Raw genomic sequence first — 20,038 nt, 5'->3', positions numbered from 1 at the left:
TTTATAGCGTAGTCTGCATGCCTTTCGGGAGTAGCGGGTCGCCACGAAGGTGCGGGCAGGAAGAGGCTATGCAAATGAAGCGCGGATGACGCGGTGCCAATGGCTGGGAGCCCCGCCTCCGCAACAGGAGGGCGAGTCCCGCGTACCGCAGCTCACATCTGGCGCACTCCGAGCCAGAGGCAACATCTGCGCGGCGACCTGAGGATCCAGGGAGGAAGGTGAGAATGCCACTGGGGAGGCTGAAGAGCACTGGGGACTGCGGGTCTTGGATTCCCAGCTCCCAGTTCACTAACCTCTTTCCTTCTCTACCTTCCCTAGAAGTGGTGTCTGGGGGTTACAGTGGCGGGGGTGGGGGTGGGGGGAGAGGGAATGCGATGCTGTGGGCGCACGCTGGGAATCTGGAGGGAGTTCCTGCGCGAAGCTGACATGCCCCAAAGGACTAGTACCCGGTGGCTTCCCCTGGCCGGGTTTAGCTCTCCGAAATGTTGGGGGAGTGGGGAACAAATGTCAGTACCTCCAGCGTTCTGCGTGTCCTGGAAGTAGTGTGAGGATGCGGGTCCTAGATGAAGCTTCTGACCGCGTCATTCCAGAAGTGGAAACATCTGGGGCTTCCTCTCCTTAGGCTGGCAGTAGGCGTCGCGGCTCGGGGGACCGCCAGTTCAGTTCCTCACTACCAGTTCCCTGCCCTCCCAGACCTCAGGGTCAGCATGCTCCGCACCAGGCTAGAAGCACTGATGCTCCTGGGAGTTCTACTGACTGGACGCCTGAATGCAGCGGGTAAGTGTCAGGCACCCCTGACTACGCTGGCATCACTACCTGAGGCGGGTAGGAGGCGCTCGGTCACTTGGGGAAATGTGGGCCGAGGCCACCGGTACCCTGAGGAGTCCCAGAGAGAGAGCCGAAGTGAATGAGCCACTCTCTGAGCCTACAGGCAGCCAGGACTCACCCTCACTGCCCTGGGAAGTGCAGCGCTATGACGGCTGGTTCAACAACCTGAGGCACCATGAGCGTGGCGCAGCAGGTGCGTCCTGGGACCCGGGCGGGCGGGAGGCGACAGCTCACGGAGAGCAGAGACGCGGGAACCCAGGCGCGGAGAGGCGGGGATTTCGCACAGGACCGCTGCCTGCGCAGCGCATTCTCTTGCACTTCTGGGGCCGGGAAACCTGGAGAGAGAAGTGGTCCCGTTAGGGTGGGGGAAGGAAAGGGGAAATAGGCTGAGGTTTGGGGGTTTCTTGGGGACAAGAGTGCTCTGACCAAGCTCTGCTTCCTGCCTCCCGCAGGTTCCCGGCTGCAGCGCCTGGTACCGGCCAATTACGCCGACGGCGTGTATCAGGCTCTGCAGGAGCCGCTGCTGCCCAACCCGCGTATGCTTAGCAGCGCCGCGATGCGGGGGACAGAGGGGCAGCCATCGCGCCGCAACCGCACGGTGCTGGGGGTCTTCTTTGGTGAGGGCAAGGGGGGAGTGCACTGGGGTTGACCAGGCGCTCAGCTCAGTGCCTGGGGAGAGGGTCCGTTAGGCTATTCTGCAAGTCCACAGTAGACCGATCGAGTCTCCCAACCACCTCCTCCCCTCTTCGAGTCTGCCTTCATCTCATGGGGATTTGGAGGTGTTGCTGCAGGGTATTTGCTTCACCAGCTCTTTCTTCCACCCCTTGTCACAAGCCCAGGAGAGTTACTGGACTCCCATTACAGCTCTTGGAAGCTGAGTCTCGTCTCCTCCCCATTTGATTATAACCTCTTGCGGAGTAGAGGGCAGAGGGAGACAGGATCTGTTAGAAGGATGGGGACTGGATGGAAAAGCCCATACATTAACTTTTGATTACAACAACAGCGTTATAGGTGGGTACTATGTGCTCACTTTGCAGATTAGAAAATTACGGCTCATTAAGTCTAAGCCGAAGAGCTGATGGCAGAGAACTCTCCGAGGCTGGGGCGGGGGCGGGGGGCGCGCGGAGCACAGTACAGACCATTTTGCTCACCAGTTTGAGCCCCGCGACCCGCAGGCTACCACGTGCTCTCAGACCTGGTGAGTGTGGAGAGACCCGGCTGCCCCGCCGAGTTCCTCAACATCCGCATCCCGCCCGGAGACGAAGTGTTCGATCCCGAGAAGCGCGGGGACGTGGTGCTGCCCTTCCAGAGGAGCCGCTGGGACCCCAAGACCGGACAGAGCCCCAGCAACCCCAGGGACCTGGTGAGATGAGGCAGGCGGTGGGATGGGGGACCCTGTGCTCCGACAGGGCAGGCGGGGTCGGGAGAGCTCCCCCCCCCCCCCCCCCCCACGGACACTCGCTGTGCCTGGTCCTCCCTGAGCCCCTCGGCTACCCACCCCCGGCTCACCGGTCGGCCCCCGCAGACCAACGAGGTGACCGGCTGGCTGGACGGCAGCGCCATCTATGGCTCCTCGCACTCCTGGAGCGACGCGCTGCGGAGCTTCTCCGGGGGGGAGCTGGCGTCGGGGTCCGACCCGGCCTTTCCCCGCGGCGCGCAGGAGACCCTGCTCATGTGGATCGCGCCAGACCCCGCGACCGGGCAGCGCGGGCCCCGGGGGCTGTACGGTGAGGCCGCGGGCCGGGGCTGGGGGCTGGGTGGGGGGCGCCTTGGTCTGGCGGCCTCTCATCTCCTCCCCTGCACCCCCACGGCCGAGGCAGCCTTCGGGGCCGAGCGAGGGAACCGGGAGCCCTTCCTGCAGGCGCTGGGCCTGCTCTGGTTCCGCTACCACAACCTGTGCGCCAAGAAGCTGGCCGGCGAGCACCCAAGCTGGGGGGACGAGGAGCTGTTCCAGCACGCGCGCAAGAGGGTCATCGCCACCTACCAGGTCAGCTGCGCCTCCTCCCCAGCGCCCCCCCCCCGCCCCCCCCCCCCCCCCAGCTCCCATGCCCTGGGCCACAGCCGACTCCGCTTACCCTGCAGAATTCCCACCCTTGGAAAACCTCCACCCAGACTTGCCCTTTTTGAGGATACTGCTCCCCAGAGAGCTAATGTCTGGGAAAAGTCCCCTAAAAATTATAAGGAGTCAAAGAGTTTTTTATACTTTCTATGCTTGTGATAATTATTTAACTCACCCCACCCCTACCCCTCAAAAACCCCTCCGTCCTCAAACCTTGGGGACAGGCTCTTACACCGCTCTGTTTGGGTTGTCTCTCCCATGCCCTGATTGGTGGTTGTTGTTTTTTTAAGATTTATTTATTTGTATTTATTTCTCTCCCCTTCCACCCCATTGTCTGCTCTTTGTGTCCATGCGCTGTGTGTTCTTCTGCGTCTGCTTGCATTATCTGGCCATACTGGGAAAATGCGTCTCTTTTTTGTTGCGTCATCTTGGTGCATCAGCTCTCTGTGTGTACGTCCCACTCCTGGATGGGCTTCACTTTTTTCATGCTGGGCGGCTCTCCTTGCGGGGTGCACTCCTTGTGCATGGGGCACCCCTACGCCGGGACGCCCCTACGTGGCCTGGCACTTCTTGCGGCACCACAGCACTGCTTGGGGGCTGGCTTACTACACGGGTCAAGAAGCCCTGGCGATCGAACCCTGGACCCTCCATATGGTAGACAGATGCTCTGTCAATTGAGCCATGTCCGCTTCCCCTGATTGGTTTATCTCCCCACCCAAGCCTTCCTTGGGTTCAGACCCTCCTTGCCCCACCCTCTCCGACTGACCCCTCCTCTATTTCTGTTGCTCAGAACATCGCTCTGTATGAGTGGCTGCCCAGCTTCCTGCAGAAAACTCCCCCGGAATATGCAGGTGAGGGAGTATGGGGTTCACCTGGGCTGGGGGTGGGTGGAGGGGGAAAGGGGAGGATCAGAATCCAGTAGGGGAAAGAAGACAGACCAGATGCATGCGATTGGAGGGTGTGGGGGGACAGAGCCTATTTCTTTTATTAACCCTTTCCTGTAGGGTACCGCCCTTTCCTGGACCCCAGCATCTCCCCAGAGTTCTTAGCAGCCTCTGAGCAGTTCTTCTCCACCATGGTGCCCCCTGGTGTCTACATGAGGTAAGGGGGGATGCTGGGGTGGGAGGGGCGTTGCACACTGGCAGAGGTGAGGAATAAGGCATTGGGGGTCCTGGGGACATCTCAGGCACCTTCATAGACTATGGGGGAAGGAAAGCAGAATTTGGGGCCCTGAAACAGGTCCTTGGAGTAGAAGGTTGGGTCTTAATAGGGAAATCTTCCCAACTTTAATGGCTGAACTTCAATTGCTGAGCATTTGATTTGTCCAGCAGCAGGGTGGCCCTTTTCCGTCCTTCCCTCCTGCGAAGTGCGGACAAAGAGCTCCCTCTACTTTCAGTGAACACACACACACAAATCTCTGCCATGTTCAAGGAAGTTCATGGGTCCCCTTCATCCTGCCACCCCACATGAGTCCCTCACCCCACCCAGCCCCATCGTAGCTGTTCCCCTGAATCTCTTTACCTTATTCTTGATTCCCCATTTCAGAAATGCCAGCTGTCATTTCCAAAAGGTCCAGAACAAGGATTCTAGCAGTTCCCCAGCTCTCAGGGTCTGCAACAACTACTGGATTCGTGAGGTCAGTCTGGGGGCAAGGTCAGGGAAAGGTGGGTCAAGGTCCAGCTATTCACACAAGCTGAGAAAGCAACAATTTCAGTCCTTGGGAATTGTTGCTCAAGGTTGCTGGGAGGTAAACTAGAGAGTGAGCAGAAAACCTGGGGTCAACAGCTCCAGAGAGTCTAGGACTGGCCAAAGGTCTTTTGTTGTGAGGTGTCATGTTGTCCAGGGTGAGAGCTTGGGCTCTGAGGAGATGGAGGAACTGGATGGGAGAGGGAGCCTGGAGCCTAGAGCCTATCTTGCATGTGGTGTTTACTTCCAGAACCCCAATCTGAACAGTGCCGAGGAGGTGAATCAGCTGCTGCTGGGTATGGCCTCCCAGATTTCGGAGCTGGAGGACAGGATAGTGATTGAAGATCTGAGGGGTGAGCCCAGAGCCAGATGGGGGTGGGGTGGGGCAGAGGCCGGGGAACTTGGGTACCCTGCGGGGTTGAACAAGAGGCAGACCTAGGGCACCTGAAATGCAGCAACACAGTTATACACACAGAATTCAGAGAGCCATTAGAAATAAAATGAGATTTGAATTTTTTTCCACTTAATTTAGTTTTTTAAAAAAATATACTCAGTTTGGTGTTTCTTTTATTTTAAATGACTTCTGTCTGAGTATGTGTGTATTATGTAAGGGAAAGATGGCATCATAAACTCTTTGGTGCTTAGAAATAGGCTTAGGTTTCTAAAGGTTTTCTTCTAGCCCTGTCTTGGGGGTAGGGTCGTATCCGAGAGGGAACCTTACTACTTGGTGACTAGAACTGTCTCAAGTCTGCAGGGGAAGAGTCTTGCTGGAAAAATTGCCATCAGTCACACACGGTGACATTGGCCCCACACCAAGGCCATTACCAAGATAGACCTGGGCACTGTTTATGTAGAGGAGTGCTGGACAGTGTGTGGCAGTGCCAACAGCCCAATGCAAGGCTGCAGAGCAAAGAGTGCAAGGGTTGGGAGGACTGGCCCCATAGCCTGGTCATCTGTCCTCCTTAGATTACTGGCCTGGCCCTGGCAAGTTCTCCCGCACTGACTACATGGCTAGCAGCATCCAACGCGGCCGAGATATGGGGCTGCCCACCTATAGCCAGGCCCTGCTGGCCTTGGGGCTGGAGGCCCCGAAGAACTGGAGTGACCTCAACCCCAACGTGGAGCCCCAGGTCAGGAACAGTATAATAACAGCAGCTAAAGTTTTCCTGTGGCTGACCCTCGTCCAAGTCTTATACATAAATTAAGTCACTTAATCTACACAAAACGTTATAAGATACTATCATTATCCCCATTTTACTGATGCCATAGCTGGTGAGCTGAAGAGGTGGGATTTAGAATCAGGCAGGTTCCTTCTCATGGGTGCCCCTGAAGCTGCTAATCTTCAGGGCCAGGCAACCTGGGTAAAGTGGGCACAGGATATGGTTCTCAGGCACCTGCCAGTGGCCTCACCATGGACAGGGACACTGGTCCTCCCACCGGATTTGACACCCCTGAGGGCCACTGCCTAGGAAAAGGAGACTTGCCAGGCCTGAGCAGCGAGCCAGGCAGCTGCTGGGGTCCTGACTCTGAGGGACGAGGTGACATCGGCTGCCCTCCCCCACACACACCTGCCTTGCCTCCTGTGGTGTCCCAGGTGCTGAAGGACACAGCTGCCCTGTACAACCAGGACCTGTCCCGGCTGGAGCTGCTCCCTGGGGGGCTCTTGGAGAGCCACGGGGACCCTGGGCCCCTCTTCAGTGCCATCGTCCTCGACCAGTTTGTGCGGTTACGGGATGGCGACCGCTACTGGTTTGAGAACACCAGGAACGGGTAGGGCCTGCCTGGGTCCCCACCTCAGACTCCCTCCTTTCCCCACTTAGTCCTCAGACCCTCTGCCTGGCCCTAGAAAGCCCCCATGGGCTCTTGGTGCCCAGCCTGCCCCACCACCACCTCCCCAACCCTGCTGGGTCTCTTTGCTCATCCGGGTCCTTGGACCTGGGGTACTGGAGGCTTGTATCCCCTTCCTCATCCAACAACTTCCTTCCTTTCCCAACTTAGGCTGTTCTCCAAGGAAGAGATTGCAGAAATCAGGAACACCTCCCTGCGGGACGTGCTGGTAGCGGTTACTGGCGTGAACCACAGTGACCTGCAGCCCAATGTCTTTGTCTGGCTTGCGGGTGAGTGGCCAAGCAACAATGAGGGAAGGACCAAGTCGGGGTGGACATCACCTGGCGCCGTGCAGAGAGCCGACTGTGGGTGGCCCTGTCTCTGTAGGGCTGGGTAGCCTGCATCAGGAAGCCCACTGTGGGGACTGGGCTGGCATGGGGGCTATACCCTGTGGTCATGCTGGGGTGGATGCTGACAGGTGGGCCATGGAAGGGGACTTTTTCTGTTGTCCTGAATGAGAAGGTACCTAACAGCCTGTTAGAGTGTCCAAGTTAAGAGCAGGTTTCAGTGTTGACTCTATCCTTACCTGGTTCTCTGAAATCTGGTGAGTTACCAAACCTACCTACACCTTGGTAGAGTAAAAGTTAGGGTTGCTTTAAGATTTAAATATAATAATGAATGTTTGGGGTTAAAGTAATAGACATGCAATACTGCCAACTCTTACTATTAGCCAATGTGAGATATACTGAGAGACAGTGGGTTGTCTACTCAAAGAGCGAGATGCAAGCATCTTTGAAGAGGTAGTGGACACAGGTTTGGTTTTGTTTTCCATACCTCCCCCACCCCGGATGCCTGCTTTCTCCACTGTGCTTATAACCTACAATCCTCTGAGGCTTAACTGATATTTTTCATGTTCTCTGAGGCCTTCCTCTGGAAGGGGACTTTTTGAGGGAAGCAAATTCCAAAGAAGGGTCCTGGGAAAGAGGGGGAGTCTTGGTCCTTTACAGGAACATTGGGGAAGGATGCCTGGCCAAGGAGTGGGAAGTTCGGGCTTTGAGGCCTTCCGTGCTCTCTCCCTCAGGCGCACCCTGCCCTCAGCCCCGGCAGCTCACCACTGAGGGCTTGCCCCGCTGTGCGCCCCTGACGGTGTTGGACTACTTTGAGGGCAGCGGTCCTGGCTTTGGCATCACCGTCGTGGCTCTCTGCTTCCTTCCCCTGGGTGAGCCCTTCAGCCCACCCCCTTCTCTCTTGTCTTGGATTTCCCTCTTCCCACAGACTGTCCCCGCCCATTGTCACCTGCTGCCTACAGGGCTAGCCCCTTGGTACCACATTTTAGGCCAGTCTCCTGGGTCTTGGGAAGGGAGGGACAGCAGCTGAAGGCTCAGTGAAGCTGCCCCTCCCACTAGCTCCTTCTGACCCCTTGCAGTGAGTCTGCTCATCTCTGGGGTAGTGGCCCACTTCCGAGGTCGAGAACGCAAGAAGCTACAAAAGAAAGACAAAGAGAGTGTGAAGAGGAAAGTAGTCAGAGATGGGGTCCCAGGTGAGATGGGCTGAGGGGAGGGAGGGAGGAAGAGTCCTGGAAGGAAGCCAGATTTTGGGGGTGCCTGCCCAGCCTGAGTGGACTTGGCCTGAGGACCTCTGCAGAACCACTCTGCCCAAGCATCCTTCCTCCGCAGCGATGGAGTGGCCGGGCCCCGGCGAGGAGAGCTATCCCGTCACTATCCAGCTGCTCCCAGACAGACGTCTGCAGGTCCTGGACAGGCATCTCTCTGTGCTCCGCACCGTCCAGCTGCGACCCCTGCAGCAGGTCAAACTCATTCTGTCTAACGATTCTGGACGCCGTGCCCTGATGCTTAAGATCCCCAAGGAGTATGACCTGGTACTGCCTTCCTTGCCTGGGCTGCCCTCCTCACACACCGCCACCCCTTCTTCCGTCTCTACACTGCCCATCCCCCAGCAAGTCCTCTCAGCTACAGAGCTCATCTGGGAAGGCTCAACCTGACCCTCCCCCTTACCCCCTTAGGCTGCTCACCTGGCCCCAACCTGAATGGATGTGGAGCAGCTTTTCTCCCCTTCCCTCTATCCAAAGTCCTTTGAGGGAGGGTAAACCGGAAGCTTGAGCTCTGACATCAGCGCCACCTTCTTGCCACACAGGTGCTGCTGTTTAACTCTGAGGAGGAGCGGGGCACCTTTGTGCAGCACCTGCAGGGCTTCTGTATGCAATGGGCTCTGGGCCTTGATGAGATGGGCGAGAAGGAGCTGTTCAGGAACGCCGTGACCAAGCAGCAGCGGGGACGCATCCTTGAGATCTTCTTCCGACACCTTTTTGCCCAGGTGTCATGGCCTGTGCCTTTTGGGGATGGCCTGCCCAGGGGTGGGAGGAGAACTCAGGCCAAACAGGACCCCTTGTGGAATGAGCTGCGCTTTTGCCATATGGGCTGGAAACAGTTTGGCTGAATGCTGGCTTTGCCACTTACCAGCTGTTTGACCTGAGACAAGTCATGTCATTTCTGTTTTGCATCTGTTTCCTTATCTATAAAACAGTACCCATTCCATAGGGTTGTTGTGAGGATTTAGTGAGATAGTCCACATCAGTGGTTCTTGAAGTATGGTCCTTGAGTTAGCACCAGGGAACATGGTAGAAATGCAAATTCTTGAGCCACTCTTTCTAGACTTACTGAAACAGAAATTCTTCGGATGGAACCGAGTGATCTGGAATTCAGCCAGCCTTTGAGGAGATGCTGATGCACTCTAAAGTTTGAAAAACACTGGTCTCTGTACATCATTTAGCATAAGTGCCTGATACATTGTAGGAGTTTTGCAAATGGTATATGACTTTTAAAATCTTGGCACAGTAGCCAGAGATCAAACCAGGTACATGGCAACGCTCTCTGAATCGGCAAGAGAGAAAATGCCTAACCTCTTACTGTCCATCCACCTTGTCCACTGTCTTCTGTCTCCAATATAGGCTCTGTGCATTCCAAGCTTTGTGCCCAGCAGCTTTTTCACTTATGAAGCTCCAGGCTCTTGGGTCCAGCGAGAAAATAGGCTGGCTGCTAGAGATTTGATTTGCTCCCTCAGCAGGAGAGCAGAGGTCCAGTCAGAATCCCCAAGGTCCAGGAGCAGCCACCAGGGCTCCACCTTTCTGACTGGGACTTTGGAACAATGTGAAGGGTCACTGAACTGCTTTCAGCCCTGGCCTCACCTCCTTCTCCCACTCCCTCTGCTGCTGCCCAAGCACAGGTGCTGGATATTGACCAGGTGGATGCAGGCACCCTGCCCAAGGACTCACCACAGAAGGTGCGGGAGGCCCTGAACTGTGAGCTGAGCAGAGCCGAGTTTGCCGAGTCCCTGGGCCTCAAGCCCCAGGACATGTTCGTGGAGTCCATGTTCTCTCTGGCCGACAAGGATGGCAATGGCTACCTGTCCTTCCGGGAGTTCCTGGACATCCTGGTGGTCTTCATGAAAGGTAGGAGGCTTGGGGGCTTGGTGGCCATTCAAGGAGCCAGGTCTCTTTTGTCAAGGAGGTGACCTGCATCCTTCTTTCACTCCCCAGGTTCCCCAGAGGATAAATCCCAGTTGATGTTCACCATGTATGATCTTGATGCAAATGGCTTCCTCTCAAAGGATGAATTCTTCACCATGATGCGGTATGGGGTGGGCCCTTCCACTCCTGAGATTTCCTGATGAGTTTTCTTTTTTAAGATTTATTTTATTTATTTATCCCCCGCCCCTTGTTTGCACTCGCTGTCTGCTCTCTGTGTCCATTCACTTTGTGCTTCCTGTGTCTGTCTTCCCTTTTCATCTTCTCTTTAGGAGGCAGCAGAAACCAATCCTGGGACCTCCAATTAGGGACAGAGGCGCTCAATTGCTTTAGCCACTTTGGCTCCCTGGTTTGTTGTCTTTCTCATTGTCTCTTCTCTTTGTCTCTTTTGTTGCACCATCTCACTGTGCAGGCCAGCTAGCCTTCACCAGGAGGCCCTGGGAAATGAACCTGGGACCTCCCATATGGTAGATGGGAGCCCAATCAGTTGAGTCACATCCACCTCCCCTCCTGATGTTTTAGACAGGAAAAAAGGCCAGGTCAGAGGAAGGCAGGTAAGGAGGCTATGTGACCATCTGCAATGAAATGTAAGGATCAACACTGCATCCTAAACTCTCAGAGCATCCAGCTTCAAAAATTTACCTGGCCAGGTCCCTGTCTCCAAGAGGGTCTATATCTGCACCATCTACACTGGTCAGAAAAACCTCCCTTGTTGAAAAAAAACAACAAAAGTCCACTAACCCATTTTGCATGCCTTTGGATCTTTCTTTGTAAACTTTTTTATATCACCCACTATGCTTAATTCAGTGCTTTACATACATTGTGCTTTACATAATTGGATGGATAGATGGGTGGGTGGGTGGATGGATGACTTTGGTTAGTCTTCCAATATTAATCACCATGACAGTCATCAGGAGAAACATGGAGAATTCATCTATATTCTAATCTTCCTCTCTTCCTCTCCTTCAATGATTTCTGTTTCTGGTGTCCTGATAAAGGCCAGCTTTGAGCATCATAGAGTTCTTAATCCTGAAAACAATACTTCAGTAACATTTCCCCTTCAGTTCCACAAGGGTTCATATATCTCTTTGTTCACTGTTGAATCCACCCCCTCCACCCTGTGATTGGCACATAGCAGACATTCAATACATAGTTACTCAAAAAATAAAATAAAATAAAATGAATGAGCAAATGAATAAATAGAATGAAACAGCCCAGATCCTTTGAGCTTGTCTACCCCTTTAACCCTTTCCACTGCTTTAGGTATTCCTCTTCACTGCCGCATCCCTCTTAATAGTCTGAATACCCAAACTGGACATGAACTTCTAAAAGCTCTAGGGCAAAGCAGATGACGGTCCATATCTCCCCAGATGTTCCATGGTGGGTCCAGCCCTGGGCAGAGCACTAGGGAATCTAGAGATGGTCCCTCCCATCAAGGGCTGAACTTCCACCTTCCTGTCCTATAACTCAGTGTGGCTCTTGTTTAGTTTCAGTGGGATGACAGTTTATATGAGGACAGTACCTGCTATGCCTTGTGGGCCTGGCTCTTTTTCTTCTGGAGTCATACAGACATGCATGATCTTTTTATTTTTGTCCCAACGCACAGCACAAGAAGAGTTTGGCCCCTGCAGCTGCACTGTGGGCACTGTCATATCGGGCATGGAGACACTTCTGCCCATGCCTTAGGGTGCTGGCATGAGGAAGCAGCAGCCGTTGCAGTAGCACATCCTGCCCGGCCTGCTGTCTCATACCCTCACCGGATTGTGAATGCGGGAGCCCAGGGATGGTGTGGGAGGCTTCAGTGGAAGAGAGTGGGTAGAGAGCCTGGCATGAGAGTAGGCCATGGTGTGATGTGGATGACCCAGCACTTAGTGGATATTCATCCCTGCTGTGGATTCTCCCATGTTTGAGGGCTGCTTTCTCTAATTGGTCAAGGTCACTTTCAATTCTGTTCTGCCTGAGTCCATGGCCACCCCACCCAGCTTAGTGTCAGCTACAGGCTGGATTAGTGCCTTCTCAGTGCCATTTCCTGGGTCACTGGAAACCACATTAGATAATCTAGAGCCTGCCCCACCCTGCACCTGCCCGAGCCTGAACTTGCTGAGTGACAGGGTGCTAACTGTAGGTCCTCCCCTCAGGTCCTTCATCGAGATCTCCAACAACTGCCTGTCCAAGGACCAGCTGGCCGAGGTGGTGGAGTCCATGTTCCGGGAGTCGGGCTTCCAGGACAAGGAGGAGCTGACGTGGGAGGACTTCCACTTCATGCTGCGGGACCACGACAGCGATCTCGGCCGTACGCAGCTCTGCGTCAAAGGTGGAGGTGTGTGATGTATGAATGGTTGGAGTCAGGGAGGGGCATGCTTTCAACATGAGACGTCCTGGTGGACAGGACCCAGGTCTTATTCTTCTCTGAGTCATCAGTGCCAAGTATAGAGTCAGGTGCGTGTAATCAGGGGTGTCACGTACAGGTGCAATTTGTGTACTGCACAAAGGTACCCAACTGAGGGGTCGAGGCAGGCCGAGACCAAGCCTACATGCTGCTCACCTCGCCATGGGTGTGGGGTTTATCTGCTCAGAAGAAGAGGTGCTACTTTCTTTATGTAAAGGGGATGTCCGTGGACCTGCAGTTTGCATCCACTCAGTGGCTGCCCTGTGTGCAGTGCATGCTCAGTATGGGAAGTGTGGGGAATGAGGCTGGGCTGAGAGATCTGGACATGACCAAGTCACTGCCAACTGTACTAGAGGCCTTCCTGGAGGGACAGAGGAAGGGACTGTCTTCCACCCTAGCCCCCTGCCCTCATGGGGAAGCCTGTCCAGCCTCTTGTTCTCCTCTCCAGGTGTTGGGGACATCTTCAAACAAAACCTCAGCTGTCGAGTCTCATTCATTACTCGGACTCCTGAGAAAAGGTGAGTAGGAGGGGGGTGTTAGGACGTCTCCTGGGCCAGGTCCTCTGCAGAGAAACAAGGGAGGTAGGGCTGGCTGAATCAGCCCCTGGGGTCAGACATCTGAAAGTAGCTCTCCGTGCATGGCCAGTCCTAGCCCAGATTCCAGCTGCCTCCTGCACCCTCATCCTGCTGGGAGCCTGGCTCTCTCCCTGCCACTCCAGGCCAGAATCATTCCTCAAAACAGATGGCCGGATCATATTTGTTCCCTCTGCCTTCCTCCCTGCCTGGCTTCTCTCTGACCCTCTGTGGGCAGGTACTATAGACAGGGGTGGGTCCCAGGACTCGCTCAATCTCTGTTTTGGCTGCTCTTCTCCTGGCTGCAGGGGCAAGGGGAGAATGAGCCCCATTTTCTTTTCCTCAGTTCCTGCTCCAAAAGGCAGGGGTTGCCTGCCTCAGAAGCGCCCGAACTGGGAGGCCTTGGGCTGAAGAAGAGGTTTGGCAAAAAGTGAGTGTTCCCCAAACCCTGGACAGAGAGACGTGGGGAGAAGTCTCGGAGTCTCTGTGACCTACCCATACCTTGACACAGATGAGGAGCCATCCCGAGTCTCACTCCATTTGCCCCTAACTGGTGGGGGAGGTGGTAGAGCCGAAATGACTCGCCAACCTCTGCCAGCCTCTGCATGCTGCTCTTCAGGCAAGGGTCCTTGCACGCAGAACCAAAACGTGGGTGGTAGTAAGGGGTCTTCTTGCCCCTATCTGCTTTGGGCATAGCTGTAGTAGGGAGTCGGGATAAGGTAGGACAGAGTGAACAGGAGGAGGAGATGGAAGAGTGGGGAGAGGGAAGAATGGGTGGATGAAGCAGGATGGGAGGAATAGAGTTGGGGGAGTGAGGGTAGACCCCAAAATGCTTTTGCCCTTCACCTGTTACTACCCATTCTGACCCCTGCCAGGTCACCAGGTCTCCTTTCTTGGGATGGCATTTGGGGGAGGCCAGGGTGCTCTGTCCTCACCACCACCCTGTCCCCTGTGGCTGCAGGATGGTGGTGTCCCCTCCCCGGCTGTACACGGAGGCGCTGCGGGAGAAGATGCAGCGAGGCCTCCTGGCCCAGAAGCTGCAGCAGTACAAGCGCTTCGTGGAGAACTACCTGCGGCACATCGTGTGCGTCGCAATCTTCTCAGCCATCTGCGCCGGCCTGTTTGTAGAACGTGCTTACTGTAAGGGCCCAGGTCCTGGACAGTGGGCTGGCCCCACCCTCGGGGAGAGTCAGACATGGGGAGAAGTGGGGCGCCCTCTACTTGCTCTTCCTGATCCCGAATGTCTGGGTGGGAGTGCCCAGGTGTTCTGACTCGGGCCCAGGAGCCTGGCCTCTTGCGCCATGCTAACCCACTCCCACTCCCTCCCCAGACTATGCCTTCGCCTCACCATCCTCGGGCATCGCACAGACCACCTTTGTGGGCATCATCCTGTCGAGGGGCACGGCGGCCAGCGTCTCCTTCATGTTCTCCTACATCCTGCTCACCATGTGCCGCAACCTCATCACCTTCCTGCGAGAGACCTTCCTCAACCGCTACGTGCCCTTCGACGCCGCCGTGGACTTCCACCGCTGGATCGCCATGGCTGCCCTCATCCTGGCCAGTATGTGGCTCCTGGGCAGCCTCCCCACTGCTGCAGCCTTCGGGCTCCTCAAGCCTCCGTCTCTCCTCCCCGTGCCTCCTCTCTTGCCCTGGGTCGGAGGTAGACATGGCCCTGGTTGCCATCTCTAACAGGGTCTGTGTCTTTCAGTTTTACACAGTGCCGGCCACGTGGTCAATGTCTACATCTTCTCAGTCAGCCCCCTCAGCCTGCTGGCCTGCATCTTCCCCAATAGCTTTGTGAATGATGGGTCAGTACTGGCAAGTCCCCCCTTGGGGAACCTGTGGGTGGGCCTGAGGGGGCAATAGACAGGAAACAGAGGGTCACAGAAACTCAGCTCCCGCACTGAGTGAGGATAAGAAGCCAGCTTCCTCAGGAGAGCTGAGAGGTGACCTCCTTGGCCTCAGGGTGGAAGCTGGTCATGGGTTTGGAGATCTTTCCTGCATGGACTTGACACACAGCTTGCTATCTGTGCCTACCATCCGCTCATTGGGCGAACATTTACGGGGCAAGTCTCATGTATCCAATCAGGTGCCAGAGAATAGGGAGGCCAAGATACACGCAGTCAATCAACAAACACACGCTTTACTAAGCGCCTGGTACTGTTCTAAGCATACAGATGAGAGCAGTGAATAAAACACAAATCGCTGCCCTCATGGAGCTGACAGAAAAATGAACAGAGCCCTCAAGGAGGCAAGGGCCAACCATCGTAAGAGTTCAGGAGAACACAGGAGGGAAATTTGCTGAGAGTGCAGAGGGAGAAACTGCAGGAGAGACTGACACCTGGCTATCTGGGTGGAGGCTGGCGTTGGGTGACCCCAGGGCGCTCAGCAGTTAGGGCCGAGCCCCTACTGCCTGAGCCAGAGGCTCAGTGTGCCTTTGCTCCCCAGGTCCCAGCTTCCCCAGAAGTTCTACTGGTGGTTCTTCCAGACAGTGCCAGGTAGGGGGTCGGGCTGTGCGGGGAGGATTGGGGTGCATCTTGCTGAGGCCTTTGTTTCCTTCTCCCATGAATACACACTTGTCTGTAGCCACCAGCAGGTTCGTTTCTGGTCCTCAGGACAAGCCCCAGGTCCAGGCTCTCAAGCCGCTCTGGAGGCTGGGGAGGGATGGGAGAGGCCAGGGCAGGAGGGGAGAAGGCGCTGTCGTATTTTCAGGTCCTGAGACTCCTCGCTGACCCCGTTTCCCCCGCCCGCAGGGATGACAGGGGTGCTGCTGCTCCTGGTGCTGGCCATCATGTACGTCTTCGCCTCCCACCACTTCCGCCGCCGCAGCTTCCGGGGCTTCTGGCTGACCCACCACCTCTACGTCCTGCTCTACGTCCTGGTGAGGGACTTCTCTAGGCGGGACCATGACGTGGGGCAGGAGAGAGCACTCATGATGTGCGTCCGTGGGGGAGGCGGGGAGGTGGGGGGAGGAAGCAGGCACAGTTGGACCAAGCCCCAAAGTCTCAGGCTTGACTGAGTCCCCAGATCTACGCCTGCCGGGTCTTCCCAGCCCAGTCCCATGTGCAGGAAGCATCTGGGCAAGGGGAGTGAAGGAAGGAGGCCTGGCTGGGGTGGACCTGTACTAACTGTCTGTGTCTTCAGCTCATCATCCACGGCAGCTTTGCCCTGATCCAGCTGCCCCGTTTCCACATCTACTTCCTGGTCCCAGCTCTAATCTATGGGGGAGACAAGCTGGTGAGCCTGAGCCGGAGGAAGGTGGAGATCGGCGTGGTGAAGGCAGAGCTGCTGCCCTCAGGTACTGGCCCCGGGTGGCACGCACCAGAGGTCCACACCTGGGATCCGGGGAGCAGCTCCCCAGACCTCCTGACCCTGTTGCTGCCTCTGGCAGCCTCTCGTGGACTCCTACAGCTTTCCTGGTAAAAGTGCAGCCACAGTAAGGGCTGTGCTGAGCCCCAAGGGAGGACGTGCGGACATGAGAAATGGCTTTGCGGAGAGGTGGTGGCTAAATGTGCGCAAACGAAGACAAGAAAGTCTACCATGACTGGGGCCTAGGTCCAGGGGAAGTGCCGGGCAGGGAACCATGTGTTCTCTCCCATCTCTTCTCTGAGAATAAAGGCCCTTTGGGACAGAAGACGTCAGAGTCCAAAGTTGACCCAAGTGGGGGTTTGTATCACTGTAGAGGGTGGCAGGAGGTGATTTTAGATGTCACAGGATTCACATTGTAAGGAAGTTCATCTCATTTCAATTTTATTTCAATCAAGATCACCTTAAGGACGTCTCAGAGTGGCGTGTGTCTTCGGCATTCTCCAGCACCTGCTAATCTCTTTTTTCAACAAAGAGAGGGCAGCTGTGGTTAGGCTATACAGGGTCCAGCTAAAAATTGGTAACAAAATGTTGCCTTCTGCACAAAGCAGGCGATGTTGGTTCGTCACTTAAGTTCATGATCTGAAGTTTCCTGTTATGATAAATTGAATTGAAAAAGTAAGCCAATTTAAAGGAAAATATTAGACAAGTGATAGTACAAGGAGGTGTAAAGATAAGAACAGAATTATAAAGGAAGCCCTCAAATGGTGGAGGTTTGGTAAGCTTTGAGATGGTCCATGGAGAGCCCAAAGAACTTGAGGTCCCCCAACCCAGCAGGTTGGTAGCCAGGGCAGTGGTATCTGGCCTGGCCCCTCCATGGGAAGCGGGTGCAGAGAGGGGCTGGAATAGAGAAGCGAGGAAGCCCAGCTCTTGGGTTAACAGGGAAATAGAAGGGGGCCCAGCTCCAGAGAGTCCCACTTGCTCAGACCACATGTATACTCCCTTGTGCCTCAGGCATGTGGAGAGGAAGGGTACCTTCTTGTCCTCTGGTACAAGGAGGAGGCCTTCTTACCCATGCCTTTCCCTCCCCATGACCCAGGAGTGACTCACCTGCGATTCCAGCGGCCTCAAGGCTTTGAGTACAAGTCAGGGCAGTGGGTGCGGATCGCCTGCCTGGCTCTGGGAACCACCGAGTACCACCCTTTCACGCTGACCTCCGCGCCCCACGAGGACACGCTCAGTCTGCACATCCGGGTGGCAGGACCCTGGACCACCCGCCTCAGGCAGATCTATTCACTCGCGATGGGCAATGGCTGTGCCCAATACCCAAAGGTGCCCCATCTCTGGGAATAACAGTTTGGGGCCTCTGGCATTGATAAAGGGTCCCTGCCCTCCCCCATCCTAACTCCATCCACCCCATGGCTAGGCTGAGAGACTGGAATGTCTCAGAAGTAGCTAGGATGCCCCTCAGATAACCTCTCCCTCCTGTCCCTTCCATTTTGGGCCTCAGAACTGGGGTGGGGCCAGGATCATCTCATCTCTTCCTTCCCTTGGCAGCTGTACCTCGATGGACCATTTGGAGAAGGTCATCAGGAGTGGCATAAGTTTGAGGTGTCAGTGCTGGTGGGAGGGGGCATTGGGGTCACCCCCTTTGCCTCCATCCTCAAAGACCTGGTCTTCAAGTCATCTTTGGGCAGCCAAATGCTCTGTAAGAAGGTGAGTGCCCCTCCCCTGTTCTTCTAAGGAATGGGACCAGTGGCCTGATTGCATGCCCACATCACAGCAGAAAAAGTCCCTTGCTCCCTAAGGTTTGGGAAGGCCAGATTCCAGATGTCTGAGGCAGGTAGGGGTGTAGCCAGAAGGGCCTCTGCTGGGATCTGTCAGTTGGAACCTTGGTTCAGGCTGTTAGGTCGTATTAGAGGCTTGGTGTCTGCCGATAGACTGCAGCTTCCCCACCTCTCAGGGGTGGAGGGAGCTTAAGCTGAGCTGGGTCCCAAGCTCCAGCCATGTCTCCCCAGATCTACTTCATCTGGGTGACGCGGACGCAGCGGCAGTTCGAGTGGCTGGCTGACATCATCAGGGAGGTGGAGGAGAACGACCACCAGGACCTGGTGTCTGTGCATATCTACATCACCCAGCTGGCTGAGAAGTTCGACCTCAGGACCACCATGCTGGTATGTCAGCGCCAGCCTGGCAGGGCAGGTGGGCCACTGTCTGGGCTGACGCCACTGGCTGTGCCTGGTTGTGACTTCCCTGCCCCCTCCTTCCCCAGTACATTTGTGAGCGGCACTTCCAGAAGGTTCTAAACCGGAGCCTGTTCACGGGCCTGCGCTCTGTCACCCACTTTGGCCGCCCTCCCTTTGAGCCCTTCTTCAACTCCCTGCAGGAGGTTCACCCACAGGTCAGCACTGCCCCCACCCACCCTGGGATTCTGGCCTTCCCCTGTCAGGATACCCTAGCCCTCAAGTGCTGTGGAACCCACCCACAGCCTAGGGTAGGGTTAAGTATTGAAGGAGAGCTTCAGGGAAGACCTCGCAGCTCAAGCTACCTTCTCAGGACCTGGGGTCGATGCCCTGGTCACTCCAGCCAAGCTTGAAAAGCCACTTCTTCCCGGGGAGTGAGTCTCTCAAGCCTGCAGACTTCTCTGCTCCCACCCTGACAGGTGCGAAAGATTGGGGTGTTCAGCTGTGGTCCTCCAGGAATGACCAAGAATGTAGAGAAGGCCTGTCAGCTCATCAACCGGCAGGACCGCGCTCATTTCATGCACCACTATGAGAACTTCTGAGCCACCCTCCCTGATTCGCGATTCCCCCGCCAGGAGGGCACCAGGCAAGAAACATGGTGCCCTGACATTCCTGGTGTCGGCCGGCAATGCCAACTACCTGCTCCCTGCCAGATTCCTCTCCAGGCCTTTGGGAGCAGCCCCTGGGCTCATGGGACTGAGGGAAACCAACCCTTCTGCGAGACATCCGGATACTCCCTCTCGATTTCCCACTTCCACAGGAGCTGGGCGACCAGCTGTCCCAGTTTGCCTGGGACTCTCTGGATTGAACACAGAAAGTTTCATGTCCTGGAAAAGCCAAGTCCCAGGCAAATTAGGATGGTTGTTCATCTTCCTTATGCAGGAACCAACCTGGAAAGTCACCTATACATGAGGGACCCTTCCTCTCCCATCTTCAGCTGTTTCCTAAAAAGCTGAGCTTTAAAAATATTTTTAATTTATATGACAGTAATGTGTACAAATCTTAAAATAACTGTGTACATGGTAGCACCACCCAGGTCAACATATAGAACATTTCCATCACCCAGGAACAGCCTTGTGCCCCTTCCCTGTCAGTCTTCCCCAATCCTGAGAAGCAGCCACAGATCTGACTTGGATCACTCCAGATTAGGCTGAGTCATACTGAATATATCCTTACGAGACAAGCTTTTTTCACTCAGTATAATGCCTTGGTGATCCATCCATGTTGCTGTGTGTATCAGTAGTTCATTCCTTTGTATTGCTGAGTTGTTGCCCTTTGTATTGATATACCACAATTTGTTTATCCATTCTTGTTTATGGACATTTGAGTTTTCTACTTTTTGATGATTATGAATAAAGCTGCTATGAACATTCTTGTACTTATCATTTTTTCTTTCAGTTTTTAGTCTAGTAACATACATACAACCTTAAATTTTCCCTTTTAACCGTATTCACCTACACACTTCAGTGCTGCTTATTACATTCACCATGTTGTGCAGCCATCACCACCATCCTTTACCAAAACTTTACAATCAGCCCAAGTAGGAATTCTGTGAAATTTAAGCATTAACTCCCCATTCCCTAC

At 55.1% G+C, this 20,038-nt stretch overlaps 1 protein-coding gene across 1 annotated transcript; it reads left to right on the top strand.

Moving 5' to 3' along the window:
• The first annotated feature begins 9 nt into the window (after positions 1-9).
• Positions 10-19,826, top strand: DUOX2 (dual oxidase 2). The gene is made up of 34 exons (XM_058294105.2): positions 10-218; positions 623-777; positions 932-1,021; positions 1,281-1,445; positions 2,004-2,191; positions 2,354-2,555; positions 2,649-2,815; positions 3,678-3,738; positions 3,892-3,988; positions 4,433-4,523; positions 4,824-4,926; positions 5,540-5,703; positions 6,168-6,343; positions 6,572-6,690; positions 7,482-7,619; positions 7,827-7,940; positions 8,077-8,279; positions 8,555-8,734; positions 9,644-9,869; positions 9,957-10,050; positions 12,083-12,264; positions 12,782-12,851; positions 13,252-13,335; positions 13,867-14,045; positions 14,236-14,466; positions 14,614-14,713; positions 15,354-15,403; positions 15,659-15,786; positions 16,050-16,203; positions 17,311-17,543; positions 17,769-17,927; positions 18,230-18,385; positions 18,484-18,612; positions 18,874-19,826. The coding sequence occupies exons 1-34, from the start codon at positions 100-102 to the stop codon at positions 18,994-18,996; spliced, it is 4,830 nt and encodes a 1,609-aa protein (XP_058150088.1). The 5' UTR covers positions 10-99; the 3' UTR covers positions 18,997-19,826.
• The last annotated feature ends 212 nt before the right edge of the window (positions 19,827-20,038 follow it).

This window comes from Dasypus novemcinctus, chromosome 3 (genome assembly GCF_030445035.2).
Source record: "Dasypus novemcinctus isolate mDasNov1 chromosome 3, mDasNov1.1.hap2, whole genome shotgun sequence".
NCBI lineage: Eukaryota > Metazoa > Chordata > Mammalia > Cingulata > Dasypodidae > Dasypus > Dasypus novemcinctus.
This window is presented reverse-complemented; position numbering and strand designations above follow the sequence as displayed.

Coding starts and splice junctions, on each gene's coding strand:
- DUOX2 (XM_058294105.2), top strand. CDS start 100: ATGGCTGGGAGCCCCGCCTCCGCAACAGGAGGGCGAGTCCCGCGTACC. Junction 3,739..3,891: donor AACTCCCCCGGAATATGCAG/GTGAGGGAGTAT, acceptor CCTTTCCTGTAG/GGTACCGCCCTTTCCTGGAC. Junction 5,704..6,167: donor ACCCCAACGTGGAGCCCCAG/GTCAGGAACAGT, acceptor GTGGTGTCCCAG/GTGCTGAAGGACACAGCTGC.